The sequence below is a fragment of the Hypanus sabinus genome, chromosome 14, assembly GCF_030144855.1.
Source record: "Hypanus sabinus isolate sHypSab1 chromosome 14, sHypSab1.hap1, whole genome shotgun sequence".
NCBI lineage: Eukaryota > Metazoa > Chordata > Chondrichthyes > Myliobatiformes > Dasyatidae > Hypanus > Hypanus sabinus.
In genome coordinates this window covers 67,741,578-67,763,822 of record NC_082719.1, presented here as the reverse complement: position 1 = coordinate 67,763,822, position 22,245 = coordinate 67,741,578, and the positions used below count along the sequence as shown (strand labels likewise).

Below are 22,245 nucleotides of genomic sequence, written 5' to 3'. Positions count from 1 at the left end.
ACTTGTCTAGTTCAGCAGAGGTCTACCTCTTTGTATCTGGTTTGGCCCATACCTGGAGCAATGTTGTTGGCATTTAATGGTTCTCTTGCATAGTTGACCAAGCCATTGAAGAGTTCAAAAATTGTTATGTAAGTACTGCAACAATGGGGAAAAAAGAACTGGCTCGCCACCAACCACCATGGGATGGGCAATTAGAGGCTGGCAATAAATGTTTGTAATTAGTTGCGATGTTCTTCTCCTGTAGATGAATAACAACATGTCAGAATTAAGTTCTAATAACACTGAAATATATTGTGACATTTGTTTTTATGGCAACAGCCATAATGCAAGACAGCTAAGAATACAAAAAGTCAGAATAAAAAAAAGTAAATAGTGCCATAGAAGAATAGCAAAGTCATTTTTCTTTGAAGCTTCAGTAATTTTTGCTTTTACATGTTACTTGGTCTCTGCATAAAGAAATATTGTCCAATCTCTCCTTGATGTCTGATTGATAATTTAAAATTGGTGACTCCTTGTTGGTAATTGCAAAACAAGAGAAAATAGTTTTCCTTATTCTTGATGTTCAAACCTTTGACTCTTGGTCATTTCAGCTTCGATAAAAGTAATTCTGTGGTCGGTAGTTTATTTCTGGCACTTTTGGGCGCCACAGTAGCGTAGCAGTTAGTGTGATGCTATTACAACTTGTGTTGTTCCAGAGTTTAATTCTGGTACCATTCTATAAGGAATCTAAAGTCCCACAGTCTAAAGCCATATGGGCTAGGTTAATTGGTCGTTGTAAATTGTTCCATGATCATGTTTGTTGGAGGTTTCTGGAGCAACGTGGCTTGAAGGGCCAGGAGGACTACTCTGCTAAATAAACCAAAATAAATTAATAAATTGAAAGGAGGTAATTTTAAATAGGGAGATCAGTGGAAAGGAGGCTAGGCTCATCTTTACGCCTAGTTGTGCCAGAAGTAATGTGTAAAGAAGTGAGCTGGGGACAAATGCTGAGAGCATCGAACAGAACATTTCTTTAGAAAACTTGTATAGGAGACCCCTACTGTTCAGGTAACGGTAATTCACCCTTGCAAAATACACAACGAACTACCACAAAAAATGGGATTCGGAATAAAAAAATTCACTCTAAGTTTAGGTGGGTAAAATAGCAATTTTTAAAAGTTCTCATTTCTTGTCATATGTGCAGATGATACTCCTTTCCATTACAGAAAGTCACAATTCTGACTGTTTTCAGGGAATACTACCCCTATAAAGTCTGTAAGGTTCACTGAAAATGACTGTTAAGCTTGGTATCCGCAGCTGCCATACCTATATTGGTATCTCCAGAAACGCAGTTAGGCCATGTATGAAGCCAATGAGTTCCACAGAATTGAAGCGAAAGCAATATTTCACTTGCACAGGTCAGGCAGTTACCTTACCTTGGATAATTCCTAAGGGGTAGTATTGGAGTATAAAAGTTGCATTGTTTGCTGTGTAACCAAAACTATACAGTCAGTTTTGAGCTTGCTATTTGCTAAAATTTAGTAGGAGAATGAAATCTTAAGAATGTAGAAGATAATGGGGTGCTCATGAGAGGCTAGCTAAGAGATGTAGATTATAATAGTGTGTTAATGAGAGGTAGCTAAGAGATGCAGATTAGAACATGATTAAATCAATGGGTAGAAACAATAGTGACAGATGTACTTGTGATACGCAACTGTAGACCGATTGGATATGCTAATACAGCTAAACCAGGAGATTGCTATAAAAAATGCTATGTACAAGGATCGGTGAAAAATCAGCGACTAGCTCAATGACTGTCTCAGCTTTGATTTGCAAATTAAAGTTTAACTCTTCTTGAAGAATCTTCTGTGTCTCCTGGTCGTTTATGGGGCACGAGAAACCACGACAGTAGCAAGTACTTTGCTGTGATTTTATTGGAGTGGCTTCAGTGTTCCTCCTGGTTGAACACTGGAGCCATTTAGAATCTTAGTTTTAGTTTTTAATGCCCTTTCCATAATTAGGGTATCAAAGGCTGCATATGGTTATCAATAATTTTCAAGTCCTGGCCTAGGCTGCGTTAGACTATCCAGGATTCTGTTTGAAACGAATCTATGGGACGTTCTTATCTAGGTGCAGGTTGCATAACACATTGAGACAACCTGCTTGGTCGACTTTGGCAAATAGTTCGAGAATCCCTTCAGTAACCTAACTACTGATCGGTTTATATTTGTGCTCCCAGACTTGGTTTATAAAATCTGTGGAATTCAGGAGTGGTAACAGTATATATGGAGGCCATTTGGCTTATCAAATCTATATTGGCTTTTTGCAAGAGCAAGTCAGTTGGTCCTTCCACAAATTCTTGCACTTTCAGACAGTTATTCAAATTTTTTTTTGAACTTGTTGGATTAGAATGTAAAATTGTTATTTTTCTTATAGTTTAACTTGTGCTTGTATTTTAATCACCTACAGCATATACGTGTAATTGTTAAATGATTCTTTTCCGTAATTGTAATGTAGCTGTTTTTATTTTTCTAGAAGCTTCTCTGGCAGATGTCACACTACTGAATCTGTTTATTTCATAGGGTTATTATTATTATTGGAGCATGTTTTTTTTGTCTAGTCTAAGTTAGAATTTAGGAAAGACAACCAAGTCTGTGTTCTCATACACTTAATGAACAACTGTAATCATCAGGTTTTATGCCTCATTCTTGACTTCTGAAGAACTTTTGGATCACTAGGATCCAACAAATTACAGTTGACTCTGAATCCACTACCACCCTGCCAGTGCAACCTGATGCAGTCATTTGCAGAGGATTTTTTTAAATTCTCCTCTCACTTTTAATTCTTTTTCATTTGAACATTTTTGTTCTCTAATTCTTGACCAACCTGATGTGTCAGTAGTTTTTCTATATATATGTTCGTTGACTTTTCAGGGTTTTAAATAGTTTACCAGATCTGTTTAGCATTTCCTTTGTTTGAGACCAAATCCAGCTTTCCGAAGTATCCATGTAAAGCTCCTGAGCCATGGATTTAATTCGATAAATATGTACTAAGCCCTCACTTAAGACACTTTTTTCCCTAAATTGTGGTGCTAGAACTAGCCAGAATACTCCAATAATATCCAAACCAATGCTTTGAAAAGGTTCCAAGTGACTTGTTTGATCTTGTACTTCATGCCTCCATTATGAAGGCCAGGGTCCCATATGTTTTATCGACCGATTTTTGTCAGGCTGTGCACTAATAAAACATCATATTTCTCTGCATTAAGTTTTACCTGTCACCTCTTTACTTACTCTGCCTGCATCTCCTTAAAGTTTGTAACCACCCTCATTACAGATCAGTTCATCTCTAGTTTTGTGTTCCCACCCCTTTTTTGTAAGTTGCATGCTTGAGCAAACAAAACCCATAAACTAAAATCTAATCATTAATAAGTCACAAGAAAAGTAGGGCTTTTAGGATCAATCCTGGAGAGCTCTATACTCTGCGTTAGTCCAGAAGAACACTATTTTCTGCTACCAATTTTCTTTCCATGATAAAGCCCCATTTATTCCAGGGTCATCAAACTTGATGACAAACCCAATATGGCTTTTCATTGCATTCCTTTTGGAAGTCTATATATTACTACAACTACATTTTCCTCATCAACCCTCTTATTTTAAAAAAAAAACACATAAACCTGTCAAGCTAACTCTCTAACTAATATATTGTTTTAACCTGATGTCTCTAGTTATAAGGTTTTCTCTATTCCTTTTGTGAATCAGGGTATAACATTTGCCAATTTCCAGTCTTTGGGCACTGTCTCTGAATCTACAGTTGTTTGGTAGATGTGTGCAGAGCCTCTGTAATCTCCTCCCTTACTTAAGGAACTGAGCATGTATCCCATTTTGAATGGGTGATTTATCTGATTTACACAGCTAGTTTTTCTATTTCTTTATCAATTTTTAGACTATCCAAATTTCTTTTTTGTTGAGACTACCAACATTATCTGTACTGAGGAGGATAACTGTAAAGTGTTTATTTATTACTTCTGTCTCAATGAGTGATTTACTTTTCAGTATCTGATCAGCTCTTTCTGACCCCTTGCAGTTTTATTTTCACATAATTTATAGAATGTTTATGGAATTATGTTTGCTGCCTCTATTATCCAGTACTTCCTGTTTTATTAATTTTCTGCAAGTAGCTTTCATTGAGCTACAGTAAAATAGAGGAGTTGATTTCAGTTTCCTTGTTCTTGAACTCTTCTTCCATTTCTAAGCTGATGCACTTTTTAAGTTTCTGTTTCTCCCCATTCTGTCACTTTCAAAGATTCATACAAATACATAGATTATCAGCAGTTGATGTTTATCTTGAAATCAATTCCAATTCCTCTCACAGTTTCATAATGCTTCCAATGTTTGTGTTTCACAGTTCACTTCCCTTACCTCTGAGAAACAACCATTCACTATTTTCACTTTGCCAATTTTATGTCATTGTGGTTGCTGTCCATTGCATTCTTATACTTAAGTCTTGGTCGTGAGCCTATTTGATATTTTTTCATTAACCTTTTAGAAATCCACTGCTACCTTCTATCAGGTTGGGGAAGTGATTAGTTTTAAACAAATTAATGCCAGGTTCCTCAATTAATCCAGAAGTCAAAGTGACTGCTTTTTCTTTTTCAGATTATAGTTTTTAAGTTTTCCCACACCTGAGATTAAACTCACTGGCTTGTAGTTACTACAACTATTATTAAAACCTTCTTTAAAAATATAATTTTGTTTTGATTATTCAGTTCTTGTGCGCAGTCCCTGAATCTCTAGGGTTTTGAAAAATTATGGCTAATAATTCAGTAACTTCCATTCTTTCTCTCCAGCTACATCTCATATTAGCCAGATGATTATCCACTTTAACTACAGCTAACTTTTCACCACCACCTATTCAATTTTTAGCCTCAATGTATCTTACTGCAACTTCCTTTGCTAAGGCTCTAATGGCATCATCCTTGACAAAGGCAAAGGCTGATGTAAGGAATGCAAGTGGTGGCTTTGCAGCCCATTGCCTCTGAGTTGATCTGCTTTTTGATATTCACACTCATCAAATTAAGTACCTTCCATGGCACCCAGCATGATGGTACCCCTACCCCATAGTACTCAAAACTTAATAATAGTACTGGCCTGGTAGTTTCTTCCTGTCCACTGAACTTGTCTCTTCAAACCCTGATTCTGTTCCATCTCCCTTTCCCACGTACATCCAGGACATCGCATAGATGCTCCACCATTATCAACAATATGGAATTCCCTGGGTCCCACTGCCTCATCTTTATCACCAATCTTGTATGGGGCGCTGCTTCTTTCTGAAGCAAAGAACCAACCAGCTCCTCTCCAACAAATCTTTCAATGCCTAGCAGAACTTGTTAAGCTGAGCCACTTTTATTTTGACTCCTCTAGCTTTCTACAAATCACAGCTGTGGCCAAGGTTGCTCGGATGAGCCTTGGCCATACCTGTCTTTTTATTGGTTTTATGGAACAGCTGTTGTTCCAACACTGCTCATGTGTCTATCCTCAACCCTCTCTACAGCATTCAACACCTTCCTTCCGCATTCTTCAGCTTTATCACTATTGCCATGAACTTCACCCTGGCCTCAAATTCTCTTGGACCATTTCTGACAATTTTCTCCCTTTTCTGGATCTCTCTGTCTCCATCTCCAGTGGCAAATGACTCCCTCAGTTACTTTCTTCCATCTGGTTTGTATCTTTTCTGAAGATGAGGCTTTATTCTGTGGTGTCTGAAATCAAAAAGTTCTGTAAATTAATTATTAAATTATGTGTATATATTACCATATGCTACGTTGATCCATTTTCTTGCAGGTATTTACAAAAATACAATATAATTTTATGAAAAACTACATAAACTTGCAAAGGCTGACAAAAATGTGCAATAAAAGACAAACAGCAAAAGAAAACTGCTGATTTCTAATATGAGTTGTAGAGTCCCTGAATGTCTAGTGTGTAGAATCACTTCAGGGTCATGGTGAATGAAGTTATCCAGGGAGCCTGATGGTAGCTTCAGTAACGTAATAACTGTTCCTGAACCTGGTTGTGTGGGATCCAAGTTTTCTCTGCCACAAAGCTGGGTGGCAGTGTGAAATGTCAGGAGGGTGTTATGAGAATGCAGGGTGACTTGGACAGGTTGGGTGAGTGGGCAAATGTATGGCAGATGCAGTTTAATGTGGATAAATGTGATGTTATCCATTTTGGTGGCAAGAACAGGAAGGCAGATTACTATCTAAATGGAGTCAAGTTAGGAAAAGGGGAAATACAACGAGATCTCGGTGTTCTTGTACATCAGTCAATGAAAGCAAGTATGCAGGTACAGCAGGCAGTGAAGAAAGCTAATGGCATGCTGGCTTTTATAACAAGAGGAATTGAGTATAGGAGTAAGGAGGTCCTTCTGCAGCTTTACAGGGCCCTGGTGAGACCCCACCTGGAGTATTGTGTGCAGTTTTGGTCTCCAAATTTGAGGAGGGACATTCTTGCTATTGAGGGAGTGCAGCGTAGATTCACAAGGTTAATTCCCGGAATGGCGGGACTGTCATATGTTGAAAGATTGGAGCGACTGGGCTTGTATACACTGGAATTTAGAAGGATGAGAGGGGATCTGATTGAAACATATAAGATTATTAAGGGATTGGACACGCTGGAAGCAGGAAGCATGTTCCCGCTGATGGGTAAGTCCAGAACTAGAGGCCACAGTTTAAGAATAAGGGGTAGGCCATTTAGAACAGATGCGGAGAAACTTTTTCACCCGGAGAGTGGTGGATATGTGGAATGCTCTGCCCCAGAAGGCAGTGGAGGGCCAAGTCTCTGGATGCATTCAAGAGAGAGTTAGAGCTCTTATAGATAGCGGGGTCAAGGGATATGGGGAGAGGGCAGGAACGGGGTACTGATTGTGTATGATCAGCCATGATCACAGTGAATGGCCACACTGGCTAGAAGGGCCGAATGGCCTATTCCTGCACCTACTGTCTATTGTCTCCTACTCAATGATAATGTGGCATGACCTGGATGATGTATTTTCTTTGGATGCTGATTTCCATGTAAGTGTGGCAATGCTGGATGTTGATATACTCAGTGGTGGGACAAGCTTTTCTTGTGATGGACTGGGCTATATTCTGTACTTTATGTAGCCCTTTCTGTTCCTGGGCATTGATGTTTTCATATGAGACAGTGATGTAACCAGTTAAGATGCTCTCCACTGTTCATCTATAGAATTTTGTAAAGTATTTGGTGATGTACCAAATGTGCAAAAGTTACTCAAAGGAGGATTGGAGCTGTGCTTGGCCACCCAATCGTAAGTATAATGTGAGTGGTGCAAGAGACTAAGTGCACAGCTCCATGATACACTTGTGCTGGTGGTGAGCGTGGAGGAGACGTTGCCATTTCATATTAACTTTAATCTGCCATAGAGGAATTTGAAGATCCAGGGAGGTACTGATGCCCTTTTTCGGGAAATGTGGTTTCCCCTCTATCGTGGTTGTTGGTGCTTGCTAACATTTCTTCCATTTCCTGAATCTTTGCTCTCAACCCAGACAGATCAGAAATGGCATTCCCCCATTCTTCCTGTTTCACCTTACCAACCTCCATGATACTACACATCATCATTTACTATTTCTGTCATTTGCAATGGGATCCCACTGCCAATCACACCTTCTCTGCAAATGTAGGAGTTGCAACACTTGTCCCTACATCTCCTCCTCACCATTATCTATGGACTTAAACAGCCTTTCAGGAGAGATAAAGATTTGCATGTACCTCTTCCAACATTATTGACTCCATTGGATACTCTTCTACATTGGTGAGACTACCTTTTAGAGTAGGCAACTTTTTTGTGGAACATCGGTGCACTGTCTACAGTGGCCATCCTGAGCTCCCAGTTGTGTGTCATTTCAGCTCCTCTTCCCAATCCCACACTGACCTGTCTGCCTTCTCCACTGCCAAAGTGAGCCACACACAAACTAGAGAAATAGCATCTTGTTTGCTGTCTGTCTTCGTTGTCCAATTTCAGATCACCTACACTCCCTGTATCTCTTGCTTCCTCCGTTCCTTGCACCTAAATCCAACTGCTCCTTCTACCTACCACCCACCAGCCTCTGTTTCCCTACTTCATTCTCCTCTCATCCACTGGCTCCATTTGCTCATCCCCCTCATCGCCTGGGTCAACCTATCGCATACCAGCCCAGCCTCACCCCACCTTTCACCTCTTTACAATCCTTCAGTCTCGATCCTGATTCAGGGTCTTGATCCCAAATGTCAACCGTCTCTCTGACTTCATGGATGCTGCTAAGTTCTTACAGCAGTTCATGTTTACTGTTGAAAATGTTTATTATGGAGAAAGGGAAGCAGTTAATTTTTAAGTTTTCTTTTTGGCTTCCTGATTTTTATGTCTACTGGCCTTCACTGGAATTGCTGCACAGTTTAACAGAAACAAAAACCTGCTGAGTGATTTCTCTCCTAGGATAGAACTGTGCTCAACAAAAAGTTCCATTCAGAACCCAGCCCCATTTGGTGAATCCTCGGTTAGTTTGGTATTTTTCCATTCTGTGCAAACAACTTTACAAACAATTGATGACAAAGATGAAAATGGTAAAAAGAACTGATGACATTTGTAAATTTTGGCATGTATTTTTCTTGGGGTTGTTTGTTTGTTTGGGTGGAACAAACCGACAAGTGTCATGTCACAAATAGGACAAAATCTGCATGTGCTGGAAATCCGAGCAACACACAAGATGCTGGAGGGACTCTGCAGATCAGGTAGCATCTAAGGAAAATAGTACAGTCAAAGTTTTGGGCTGAACCCCAACCCCCCCCAAATGTCATGGTCTGTGTTCTTTCACAACTGGGGTTAAAGTGCTTTCTTCAAGCCTCCTTTTGTAAATATGAATTCTCTTCAGAAGTTGCAGGAAGTATTTTGAAGTACTACTTCATTCATGGTGTAAAGATGCATTGATAAGATCAGTATTGATTGCCCATCTCTAATTTCATTTGGTGAGCAGCTGTCTTAAGCTAGTGATGGGAAGTTAGATAGGTAGTTGCAGGTTATTAACCGGTTGATAATGAAGTGAAAGCAATGTATTTCCAAGTAAAGTTGATATGTGAGTTGGAGGAAAACTTTGATATTGTAAATCTCCCTTGCTCTTCTACATTGTAGAGCGGTTGCTGTAAACTCATGTGTAGAGGTTGCCGTCATTTGGGTCTTGGGAAGTTGCAAGTTTGTGTTAACGCTGCAGTATGATGCAAGGATAAAAGAGGGAGTGAAAATTTAAAGTGCCTGGAATGTTAGACATGCAGATTTTTTAGTCCTGCATGGTGTTGTGCCACTTGGTAAAAGTACATTAGGCAAATGGAAACATTTCATCACAATTCCAACTTCTGCATGGTAGATGAAAGGGGACTGACTCATTGATAATGTCCACATCTTGGTACCCAGCTTCTTACCTGGTTTTCTAATCTCAGTATTTATGACTTTAATTTCTGGTAGACAGTAACCACTATGATAATTCATTTAATTATAATGTAATTTAACTGTAAAGGAAAAAATGGTGTGACTTTCTCTTGATGGAGCCTGGTTATTATCTGGCACTTAAATTGCTTGTTAGCTCAAATGCCACTTCAGGATTTCTGTAGTTGCTATTTGGTTTGCTGTAATGAGAGCGAACATTACGTCATTCAGATGAACCATTAACCAACAGCTGTAAGCGCAGATTAGTTACTAGTTATCTCGTTGTGATTGTTTGATTCTTGTTGTCGACACATCGACTGATATATTTGTACAGATCTCTAGAAGTCTCTTTAAACCTATTAATTTAGCACTTTCCTTTTTTAAAAACCTTTTTTGACTAAAACTGTTAAACTCAGCTATCAGTGCTTTTTTTTACCTCAACCTCTTCTACTTTTTAAAAAATTTCTGCACAGCAATCACTTAACATTGAAAAAAATCCTGAAACATTTGTCCGACCGGAGAATCGTTATGATGTGAATCGCAGGCGACACAATTCTTCAGATAGTTTGGAATCTGCTGGGGCACGATCTGGTGGAGGTATGTTAATATATTAGCTAGTAAGTGTAGTGAGAGAATCAAATGTGTTTAGAGTACCACAGTTGAATATAATATTTTAAAATAATTATTGGAGTTAATACTTTACTGTAAAACTAATATTGAACATTTATTTTGGTTTGTATTTTGTTTCCGATGTTGTATTTCACTTTGTCCATACACCAAAGGGTTGTAGATTGTTAAATATGGGCAGACTTACCTGACCATACTTACAGATATGATTTTTATCTTACTGATGCTTTGATTTGTTAGGTATCAATTTTTTTGTGAAGATTACATTAGTTTTTTTGTTTGAAAATCTTATTCTGTATATGTTGTGTTAATGTGACAGACCACATCTTGGTATTCACCACAATATAACATTTGGTTTGATTCGTTTTGGACAGTGATCCATTGCAAAACCTGCATGACTAAAAAGATGCAAATGTGTGTTATTTTGCATCCTGTATTGAAATTGGATAAAATTAATTAGGTGGAATTAATTTAATTGTTCCTTCGTGTCTTGTATCTTTCAAGCCAGAAGTTATTAAGACTAGAAGGAATAAGGGAAGGAGTAGGCCACATAGTCCCTCAAACCATTTAATAAAATTTAAGGTTAACCTACCTCAATTCTCCTTTATTTTCATGTTCCAAAATTCCTCGAATCCTTAAATGATCAAAGTTTGATCTTTTTATTTCTTAATTGCACTCAGTGGCTGCACTCTACAGTTTGAAATTCCAATGAGTAATAATTCCGAGTGAAGAATCACCTCATCAGAATGTTAAGTGGGTGACACTTCTCTTCAGACTGAGGCCCCTTTGGTCAAGATGAGTTAACTACCTTATTTAGACTTCAGGAGTTTTTTTTTCAATAAACAATTTTGCTCATGCTAAATTCCAGAGGACAAGAAATACGCCTAACTAAATTGCTTCTCGGGGAATTGTTCTCTGAACCATCTCATTCCTGGAATCATTGTTGCAGTTCGTCAATGGGAAGTGCATTCTTCTTTGAGCAAAGCAGCACAGAACGGTTACACCACAGAAGGAGTCCATTTGGCTTTTTGTGTCTATTTTGTGTCTCAGCAAGTGCAAACCGGCTAATCTTGATTCCTTGGCCCTTTTTACCAAACCTTCCTCTATTCTTGTAGAGCTCCCTTTTCTGTGCTACAATTGAATCTAAGCACAAAGCACAGGGAGTGTAAATTAAAGCAAAGATTTTCACTTTGTTGGTTCTTTGTCAATTACCATTCTAGGTTTTTACACACACATTTGGAAAGCCGTGACCTAATTATAGACAGAAATGGCTTTTTGCAGGACAAGTTATATCTTTAAAAAACTTGATTGAGATTTCTTTTAGCAGATGACAAAGGTGACTGATGAGTGAAGGGTAATGGATTTGATTGAGCCATTTGACAAGGTCCCCCATGGTAAGCTGATCCAGAAGGTTATGGTGCATGTGGTCTGTCGTGACCTGTTGGTTTGAATTCAGAATTGGTGTCTGCAAGGTAGTGGTGTAAAGGTGCTATTCTGTCTGCAAGTTTTTGGTCAGTGGTTTGTACAGAAATGGGTGATGGGGCCTCTGATTAGATAGAAATTACTTGGATCAAACTATAAATGAATGGGGTTTGTACTTCTGCAGATGACACGAAGATTGATGGAGTTGTGGACAGTGTACAAGTCTGTCAAAGGATACAGTAAATTACAGATGAGTTATAGATATGGGTGGAGAAATGACAGGAGGATTTTAACCTAAGCAAGAACGTGCATACTTTTGGAGGCCTAATGTAAGCGTAAAGTATGTTAATAGCAGAAGTGTTAACAACATTGATGTACAGGTAGAGCTTGGGATCCAAAGCTTTAACCAATTAAAAGTGGTCGCACGAGTGAATTATCCCGCTTGGTGCAATAATATCAGTGCTGGACTCCGGAGCGAAGGTTCCCGAGTTCAAATCCAAGTCGGATTGAGCATTGAGCTGGCAACTCGGCCTCGTAAAAACAAGAATAGCTTGCTACGGGAACACCGTCCTGACAGTGCCCTGATAATTCCACTGCCGAGTTAAGGGATATTCTTCTTCTACACAAGTGAATTAGATGGTAACAAAGGTGTTTGGCATGCTTGCCTCATTGGTCAGGGCATTAAGTACAAGAGTTAAGAAGTTGTGTTGCAGCTACACTAAACTTTGGTTTGGTTGCACTTGAAGTATTGGGAATGTATTTATTACTGGAAAGTTGTGGAAAGGGTACAGAAGAGGTTTACTGGGGTGTTGCCTTGATTAGAGGTTATGGCCTTTAAGGAGGGGTAGGGCATACTTGGATTGTTTTCTCTGGAGTGATGGCAGCTGATAGACATTTCTAAGACAATAAGAGGCGTAAATGGGGTAGTCAATCAGAATCTTTTTTTCTATAAGGGTCGAAATGCTAAGTACTGGAGGACATGGTGCAATGTGGACTGGTGTATGTTACTGGTGTTCAAGAGTCTGTTAGATAGATACAAGTTCCTGTACTGTATTGTTTGTGTAGCCTAGTTGATCAATTTACTGATGGAATTTATTTATGTTGTTTGTTCTCTGTGGTTTTAAGTATCCCCTATCAGATCTCTTTGCACCCATCTCTATCTGAAGGTGACCCAACTCCAGCCAGTCCATAATCCTTGCAGTCATTTGGTAATTGTCTCTGAACCCTAATTTTTCCTGAAGAATGGCACCAACGACTATACTCCAAATGTACAGTAACTGAAGCAGAGTTGTATTATAAAACACAAATTCTGCAGATGGCTGGAAATCCAGAGCAATGCACACATAGTGCTGGAGGAATTCCAGGCAAGGCAACAGTTCACCTGCAAATCTGTTGGAGTTGTCTATTTTATCTGCTACTCCAGATATGGCCTCCTCTACATTGGTAAGACTTGATGTAGTTCGGGGGACCACTTTGTCGAGCACCCACACCTATAGATCTCTCTCCTCTTGTCCCCAATTGGAAATGTGCCCTTGAGTTTATTTGCCAGCATAATCTAAGACTTCCTTTTTCTCAGCATGGAAGTAAACTATAACCCTCATCAGTGTCATCTGCTGATCTCAACATAGTGCCATTCACTAAAATAGTGACTGAGCATCCAAGTAGATATAAAGAAAAGTGCTAGCCTTAGTACTGACCTCTGAAGACCTCCATATTCTCCTCCGCAAAAAAATGCACCTTTACTTTCCTTACATTCTTGCCACATAGGCAATTTTCTGTGAAAGCTGCCTCAGCTTTTACTATTCTGTGATCTTCAGTTTCGATGACAAGCCTTTTTGTAGCATCTAAACAAATGCCTGTTTGAAATCCGCATACACCATTTCAAATGTTTCCTTTAACTGTTTCTCTGCATTAGCAATCTGGAGTTAAATATAACTTAGAATTAAGAGATCCATGATGGCTTCCTTTAATCATTTGCACTTGTCCAAGTGACTACTTACTGTGCCCTGGATTTGTTTCTAGAACTTTTCCCATTACTGATGTTAACTGGTGTGTAGTTTACTTCATTTAATCATATATCCTTGTGATAAGCGAGTGCTGTTTTCTTATCCTCCAACATTACCCTGAATGATCGGAAACTATAGCTTCCATAGTTTCCTCTGTGTTTTTCTTGGTATTGACAGATGCATTTTGTCTGGACTGAATGATTTATCCACTTCAATTGGGACTAACCTTTCTTGATATCTTTCATGAATTTTTACCTGAACCAGAATTTTCCTTTGCTAACATCCCAAAAGCAACAACATCTTTGAAGGTTAAAGGGACCTGAAGACCTGAGTTACAAGGAAAGATAAGATTATTAAGGGATTTGACAAGAAAGAGGCAGGAAATATGTTCCAGATGCTGGGAGAGTCCAGTACCAGAGGGCATGGTTTGAGAATAAGAGGTAGGTCATTTAGGACAGAGTTAAGAAAAAACTTCTTCTCCCAGAGAGTTGTGGGGGTCTGGAATGCACTGCCTCAGAAGGCAGTGGAGGCCAATTCTCTGGATGCTTTCAAGAAGGAGCTAGATAGGTATCTTATGGATAGGGGAATCGAGGGATATGGGGACAAGGCAGGAACTGGGTATTGATAGTAGATGATCTCAGAATGGCGGTGCAGGCTCGAAGGGCCGAATGGACATTAGCACCTATTGTCTATTGAAAGGTTGAATAATTTGGGACTTTATTGTCTGGAGCGTAGCAGAATGAAGAGAGATCCTAGAGATAGATACAACAATGAGGGGTGTAGCTGGAGTTTTTCTTGTAAGGTTGAGTGAAACTAGAATGAGAGGTCTTTGGTTTGGGATGAAAGGGGAATATTTAAGGGGAATCTGAGGGACTACTTCACTCAGGGTGGTGCGAATGTGGAATGAGCTGCCAGTGGATGTGGTAGATGGGGGTTCAAGTGTAACATTTTCAAAAGTCTGGATAGATACGTGGATGAGAGGGCTATGGAGGGCTAAGGTCCAGGTGTGGGTAGATGGGATTAGCAAAAAACCAGGCTACAGTGGACTAGATGGGTCAAAGGGCCTGTTTCTATGCTGTAGTGCTCTATGACTTGAAAGAATTAAGTGTAGTTCCTCATCCTTCATAAAGTAAATTTCTGCTTTGGTCTCTGGTGGCATCACTCCAGACCTCCCACAGTTCAATTACGCTTGAGTTTGCTAAGTTTGATTCCAGTTTATCAGAGAGAGAGTTGAATTGTCCCATTTGGGGAAAGTAGTCCTTCCATAACTGATTTTTCCACATTGGTGTGGTCTGTATCTTTTTGCTTCATAACTATCCTATTGTGATCATTATTTACCATAAGACAAAGGAGCAGAAGTCGGCCATTCGGCCCATCGAGTCTGCTCTGCCATTTCATCATGGGCTGATCCAGTCTCCCCTTTAGTCCCATTCCCCTGCCTTCTCACCATAACCTTTGATGCCCTGACTACTCAGATACCTATCAATCTCTGCCTTAAATACACCCAATGACTTGGCCTCCACTGTTGCCCGTGGCAACAAATTCCAAAGATTCACCACCCTCCTGGCTAAAATTTTTTTTTCGCATCTCTGTTCTGAATGGGTGCCCTGCAATCCTCAAGTCATGTCCTCTTGTACTAGACTCCCCCACCATGGGAAACAACTTTGCCACATCCACTCTGTCCATGCCTTTCAACGTTCGAAATGTTTCTGAGGTCCCCCCTCATTCTTCTAAACTCCAAGGAGTACAGTCCAAGAGCAGTCAAACGTTCCTCATATGTTAACCCTCTCATTCCTGGAATCATTCTAGTGAATCTTCTCTGAACCCTCTCCAATGTCAGCACATCCTTTCTTAAATAAGGAGCCCAAAACTGCACACAGTATTCCAAGTGAGGTCTTACCAGTGCGTTATAGAGCCTCAACATCATATTCCTGCTCCTAAACTAATTCCTCTAGAAATGAATGCCAATATTGCATTCGCCTTCTTCACCACTGACTGAACCTGGAGGTTAACCTTAAAGGTATCCTGCACGAGGACTCCCAAGTCCCGTTGCATCTCCGAACTTTGAAATTTCTCCTCATTTAAATAACAGTCTGCCCGTTTATTTCTTCTACCAAAGTGCATGACTGTACACTTTCCAACATTGTAATTTATTTGCCACTTCTTTGCCCATTCCCCCAATCTATCCAAGTCTTTCTGCAGACTCTCTTTCCTCAGCACTACCAGCCCCTCCACCTATCTTTGTATCATCAGCAAACTTAGCCACAAAGTCATCTATTCCATAATCCAAATCGTTGATAAACAATGTAAAAAGAAGCGGTCCCAACGCGGACCCCTGTGGAACACCACCGGTAACTGGCAGCCAACCAGAATGGGATCCCTTTATTCCCACTCTGTTTCCTGCCAGTCAACCAACGCTCTGTCCATGTATGTAACTTTCCCGTAATTCCACGGGCTCTTGTTTAGCGGCCTCATGTGCGGCACCTTGTCAAAGGCCTTCTGAAAATCCAAATACGCAACATCCACTGCATCTCCCTTGTCTAGCCTACTTGTAATTTCCTCAAAAAATTGCACTAGGTTTGTCAGGCAGGATTTTCCTTTAAGGAAACCATGCTGAGTTCTGCCTATCTTGTCATATGCCTCCAGGTACTCCATAACCTCATCCTTGACAATCGACTCCAACAACGTCCCAACCACCAATGTCAAGCTGACAGGTCTATAATTTCCTTTTTGCTTCCTTGCCCCCTTCTTAAATAGCGGAGTGACATTTGCAATCTTCCAGTCCTCCGGAAACAGGCCAGAATCTAACGACTTTTGAAAAATCATTGCTAATGCTTCTGCAATATCCACAGCTACTTCCTTCAGAACACGAGGGTGCATTCCATCTGGTCCAGGAGATTTATCTACCCTTAGACTATTCAGCTTCCTGAGTACTTTCTCTGTCGTAATTGTGACTGCGCACACTTCTCTTCCCTGACACCCTTGAGTGTCCGGTGTACTGCTGATGTCTTCCTCAGTGAAGACTGATGCAAAATACTTGTTCAGTTCCTCCGCCATCTCCTTATCTCCCGTTACAATATCTCTAGCATCATTTTCTATCGGTCATATATCTACTCTCACCTGTCTTTTACTCTTTATATACTTGAAAAAGCTTTTAGTATCCTCTCTGATATTATTTGCTAGCTTCCTTTCATAGTTCATCTTTACCCTCTTAATGACCTTCTTAGTTTCCTATTGTAAGCTTTTTAAAAACTTCCCAATCCTCTGTCTTCCCACTAATTTTTGGTTCCTTGTATGGCCTCTGCTTTGCTTTTACTTTGGTTTTGACTTCTCTTATCAACCACGGTTGCTTCCTTTTTCCATTCAAAAATTTGGAATATATCTGTCTTGCACCTTCCTCACTTCTCGCCACTGCTGCTCTGCCGTCCTTCTCGCTAGTGTCCCTTTCCAGTCAACCTTGGGCAGTTCCTCTCTCATGCCACTGTAATTTCCTTTACTCCACTGAAATACCGACACTTCGGATTTTGGCTTCTCTTTCTCAAATTTCACAGTGAACTCAATCATGTTGTGATCACTGCCTCCTAAGAGTTCCTTCACCTCCATCTCTCTAATCACCTCTGGTTCATTACACAACACCCAATCCAGTATAGCCGATCCCCTACTGGGCTCAACAACAGCTGTTCTAAAAAGCCATGTCGTAGCCACTCTACAAATTCCCTCTCTTGAGATCCAGTGCCGACCTGATTTTCCCAATCCACTCACATGTTAAAATCCCCTACAATTATTATAACAGTGCCCTTCTGGCAAGCCTTTTCTATTTCCTGTTGTAATTTGTAGTCCACATCACTGCAGCTGTTTGGAGGCCTGTAGATAACTGCCATCAGGGCCCTTTTACCCCTGCAATTTTTAGCTCAACCCATAAAGATTCTGTACCTTCCGATCCTATGTCAACTCTTTCTAATGATTGAATATTATTTCTTACCATTAAAGCCACGCCATCACCTCTACCTACCTGCCTATCCTTCCGATACACCGTGTATCCTTGGACATTCAGCTCCCAGAGACATGCATCCTTTAGCCAAGTCTCAGTGATGGCCACAATATCATACCTGCCGATCTGTAACTGCAACAGGATCAGCCACCTTATTCCTTATGCTGTGTGCATTTAAGTCTAACACCTTAAGTCCACTATTTGGTACTTTTTGCATTGATTGCACTGCAACTCATCCCAATGGCTGCAAATTTGCTCCATCACCTGCCTCATCCTGACATCTTTACTGCTCACTACTTTAGATCTATTTCTGTTTTCTCTCTCCTCCGCCCCATCATTCCGGTTCCCATCCCCCTGCCAAATTAGTTTAAACCCTCCCTAACAGCTCTATTAAACCTTCCTGCCAGGATATTGATCCCCCTAGGATTCAAGTGTAACCCGTCCTTTTTGTACATGTCACACCAGAAACTTGAATCCCTGCCCCCTGCTCCAATCCCTCAGCCATGCATTTATCCTTCACCTCATTCCATTCCTACTCTCACTGTCACGTGGCACAGGCAGTAATCCGGAGATTACTACATTTGCGGTCCTTCTTCTCAACTGCCTTCCTAACTCCCTTCCTAACTCCCTATATTCTCCGTTCAGGACCTCTTCCCTTTTCCTACCTATGTACCATGACCTCTGGCTCCTCACCCTCCCACTTCAGGATATCTTGGACGTGATCAGAAACATCCCGGATCCTGGCACCAGGGAGGCAAACTATCATCCGGGTCTCCTGATCGGGTCCACAGAATTGCCTATCTGACCCCCCTAACTATCGAGTCCCCTATTACTACTGCCTTCGTCTTCCTTTCTTTACCCTTCTGAGCCACAGGGCTGGACTCTGTTCCAGGAGGCTAGGAGACTCCAGGACCTCCCACGTCCGACACCAAGAACAACAAGCTGCCCTCACACTCATACTTCCTCTTTCCTCAAATAACAGGAAAAACTGAAACCTAAACCTACCTTGCCTTGCCCACTTCTGCCTAAGCCCGTTGAGCCAAAGCCCTTCAGCCTTCACTCTGCTCCCGGCTCACTCCTCTGCCTGCAAAAGACGCTGCCCACAGTACAAGGCTGTGTCCTTTTTAAATCTTCATGCTTCACTGCCCGACATCACACACCTGGGAGGTCCTGACTCTCTTAACTCCGATGAGAAGAAGAAAAAATCAAAATGGCTCCCGCTGCCCTCCTGTTCTGATCCTTCGACTTCCTTCTCCAAAATTTATTTACCAGATATGTTTTCACTGACAATTGCCCCACTTAATTGGGCTTTTTTATGATCTCTCTTTCATTAATTATGACTTTTCAATATTTAGCAAATCTGCTCCTGATAATCTGTTTCAGCAGGTGCAATCACTTGGTACAAGATAATGCACATTGCTACCGGTTTGGTCTGATTGTAACTTCTTTACTCTTTAAATATGCTGTTACTGTTATTGTAGAGATAGTAAATATCTGCTTTCCTATTGCCCACTGTACTATTAATTTTCTGGGTTACGCATACAAATTCTCCAGAAAGACTTATTTTAAGTAATTGAACTTCTATTTTATTTAAATTTGCTCTTCTGCAACTCATGGATTATTTCACGTTTCCAAATGATTATTTAATCTCCAGTTGCCTACTCAGTTAACTTTTATTCCTTAGCAGTCTATTTGCCTGGCAGCTTGCTTTCCCAAATAGCTATATGTCATCATGCTGGGAATGGTCTTTTCCTCAAATTCATTTGCAGAGCTTTTAAGTAACTAAGTGCTGGAAGCTGATCCATGCAACTTCTCCATAGTTTGAACCTGTCTACACTAAAGCTAACATGTTTATTTTTATGGTTAACACAAAAAATCAATCCATCCATGTTAACACAGTACCTCTGATCTCATGAATTCTCATCCTGCATAACAAGCTTTTCTGGAGCAACTTAACAAAATGCCTTCTTGAAAATCTAGATGTACTACATTTGTCCTGCTAGTTACTCTTTATTTTGCACATTAATTTCTATTAATAAATTAAGTTGATAGAATGATGCACAATGACATTTGAAGCATTACAAATGCCAGTCCAGTCCTCTTGTTTGACTTGAGACTTGTCATCACTCCACTGGATCCAGTTGTCCTGGCTATGCACTGCAGACCATGTAAAATAGATTGATGTAATTGATCTCAAGAGCTTCAACCCTCCCCTTCTGAATGGCAATCTTTTGCAAATATCTTGAAGAACAATATATTGCAGGACTTTTCTTTACAGAATCACCCACCACATGAAAGTGGTTTATTATTTGCAGATTGGGAATAAACTATGTTTGATTTGTAGGAAACTTTGGAAGAAAAGAGAAGAATGGTTGGCGGTCACAAGCACGAGGCACCGAAACAGTAAATCAACGAAGTGGCTACCATGGAGGAAATTCCCGAGCTCGAAGTGGTACTTTTCATGGAGGAAAAGCCCCACCATTGCACGAGAATAACTTAACGGAAGATGAAAATGGAAAGAGGGAAGGAAAGGAGAAGTCCAAACAATTTGAGGCTGAGGATTTTGTAGGTTAATTTTTAAGAAATATCTTAGACTTCATGTTAATATCTTTTGTTCTCATTTATTTTGTAAATTCATCAAATCATACATATGTCATTAGTGGTTCCAAAAGGCCTTCACCATCTTGTTTAAAATGTTGTTCATGCATTATGTTGTGCAGTTATTCCAGAAACCTGAATGCAAGTTGCAATACATCCTGTAATTTAAATTTAAGATATTTTGTTTACTTTAAAAAAAATATGCATAATTTTGTGCTCCACTGTTGTTCATCCCCTATCAATTTATAGATAAGTGTTATGAGGGGCCATTTCTTTTGTGTTTTTAGGTGTGATCATTTCGTGTTCATGGCTATATTTGTAACTTGCATGCTTATGACCTTCTGTTTCCTGGCCAGCATTCTAAATGACTGGAAGCCTAACTGTACTTTCAAGAGTAGACCCCTCTGCCGTGTATAACTTTAGAATCTTGTTCTTTTTTTCTAAGCCACTGGAAACATCAGCAACCTTAAGACATAGGAACAGAATTATGTCATTTGGCCTTTTGAGTTTCCTTTACTATTCCATCATGTCTGATCAGGTCTCAGCCTGATTCTCCTGCCTTCTTCCTCTACTTTTGACGCCCTTATTAATCAAGAACGTATGAACCTCCGATTTAAGTATAGCCATAACCATCTGTGGAAATGAATTTCACAGATTCACCATCCTTTGGTTAAAGAAATTTCTCCTCAACTCTATTTTAAAGGGATGTCCTTGTATTCTGAGACTGTGCCCCCAGTCCTATACGCCCCCGATATAGGAAAAATCCTCTCTCTGGCCATTCCATCGAGACCTTTTAAATGGTTTAAATTAACCTTAGTTTTTGGATTTGTTTCTGTCCAGTTATTATTTTTAATCTAAGTATGGAGAGAAGCACAATGTTGAAGAGAGTAAAAGTATAGAATGATCTTTGAGCCATTTGATGAAAGGCAATTTGGAGTGAGCTATGGAAACAATCTAGGCATAAGATAGATAAGTACAGGATAAGACACTAGATTAATCCGACTGGATAAAGAGGCAGATATTTTTGAGTAGAAAAGAAAATAAACTACTAGAGGTGGAGGGATAGTTGATGTTTTTGGTTGAGACCCTGCATCATTATCCCTCTACCTCACAGATGCTGCCTGACCTGCTGAGTTCCTTCAACAGTTTGTTATTTTTGGTTCATGTTCCAGCATCTGCAGTCTCTTATGTTTTCAAAGATATTCTACATATTTGCTAGTCTTCATCAAGTCAACACTGAAAGGAGCACAGTATGATGAGATGATGAGATAAAGAATGCAGGTACAATTTGCAGTATTGTGCTAAGGTGATCACAAATGAGAATATACAAACAACCTGAACTTAGAAATTGCTTTGATCCCAGGCAATAAGAATATTGTTAATGTTTTATGTTTACGATATGACCTTGAGCTTATAACCTTGACCAGCATTTTCTAATCAAAGGTATTGTGGTTGTATATTGCAATACAAGCAAACATCTATGTCCCAGTGGCGAATTTTCTGTTTCATGTTAGCAAAAGAAACTTTCCTTCAGTCTGCTGCATATTGGTTTCAGTGGTAAGGCAGAATCTTTTAGGAGTGGTTTCCTGCTTTGTAGATTGTTTATTGCCTGCACCTACTACCCTTTGGGCCCTGTGACTGAGCTCCTGCCAAGGAACTTCAAGTAATGTTCCTGTCTATTATCTCCTGCAGTTTCTTATCTTATTTGACTCTGAGGTGATATTGCAATCCAAACTACCAACTTTCATTCTTTACTTTAAAATCTTTATTGATGCTTTTGTTGCCTTCCGGTTTGAAGATTTAAATGTTCTCCTGATTTGCTTTGTTTTGAACATCTTCCTTCATAAATGCACGCAACAGTTCTGCTTTGTATAACTGCTCCATGGCCTGGGCACACTGACCTAAACTGGTCTGATCAATGTCTGATTTGTAAAATAACCATTCTCTTATTTGAAATTTCCAGTTTCTTTGGAGAACTTTACTCTTCTTTACTTTCCATGCTTCACTCAGTACTGTTAGTGTTTACTTTCCATGCATCATGAGCTTCAATTGTCTTTCTTATATCTTTTCGTTTTTTAAAATATCTTTAAATTTTAAGCACTTAAGATCTTATGGTCTTGAATACCAGCACTATTTTTTTTGTTTTGG

At 39.9% G+C, this 22,245-nt stretch overlaps 1 protein-coding gene across 1 annotated transcript in view; it reads left to right on the top strand.

Moving 5' to 3' along the window:
• The window catches only part of LOC132404835 (vasculin-like), a 62,785-nt gene that overhangs the window by 12,693 nt on the left and 27,847 nt on the right, over positions 1-22,245 (top strand). The window contains exons 4-5 of the mRNA XM_059989372.1: positions 9,927-10,050; positions 19,844-20,064. Coding sequence (XP_059845355.1) covers positions 9,927-10,050; positions 19,844-20,064 — 345 coding nt within the window. The remainder of the gene's footprint in view (positions 1-9,926; positions 10,051-19,843; positions 20,065-22,245) is intronic.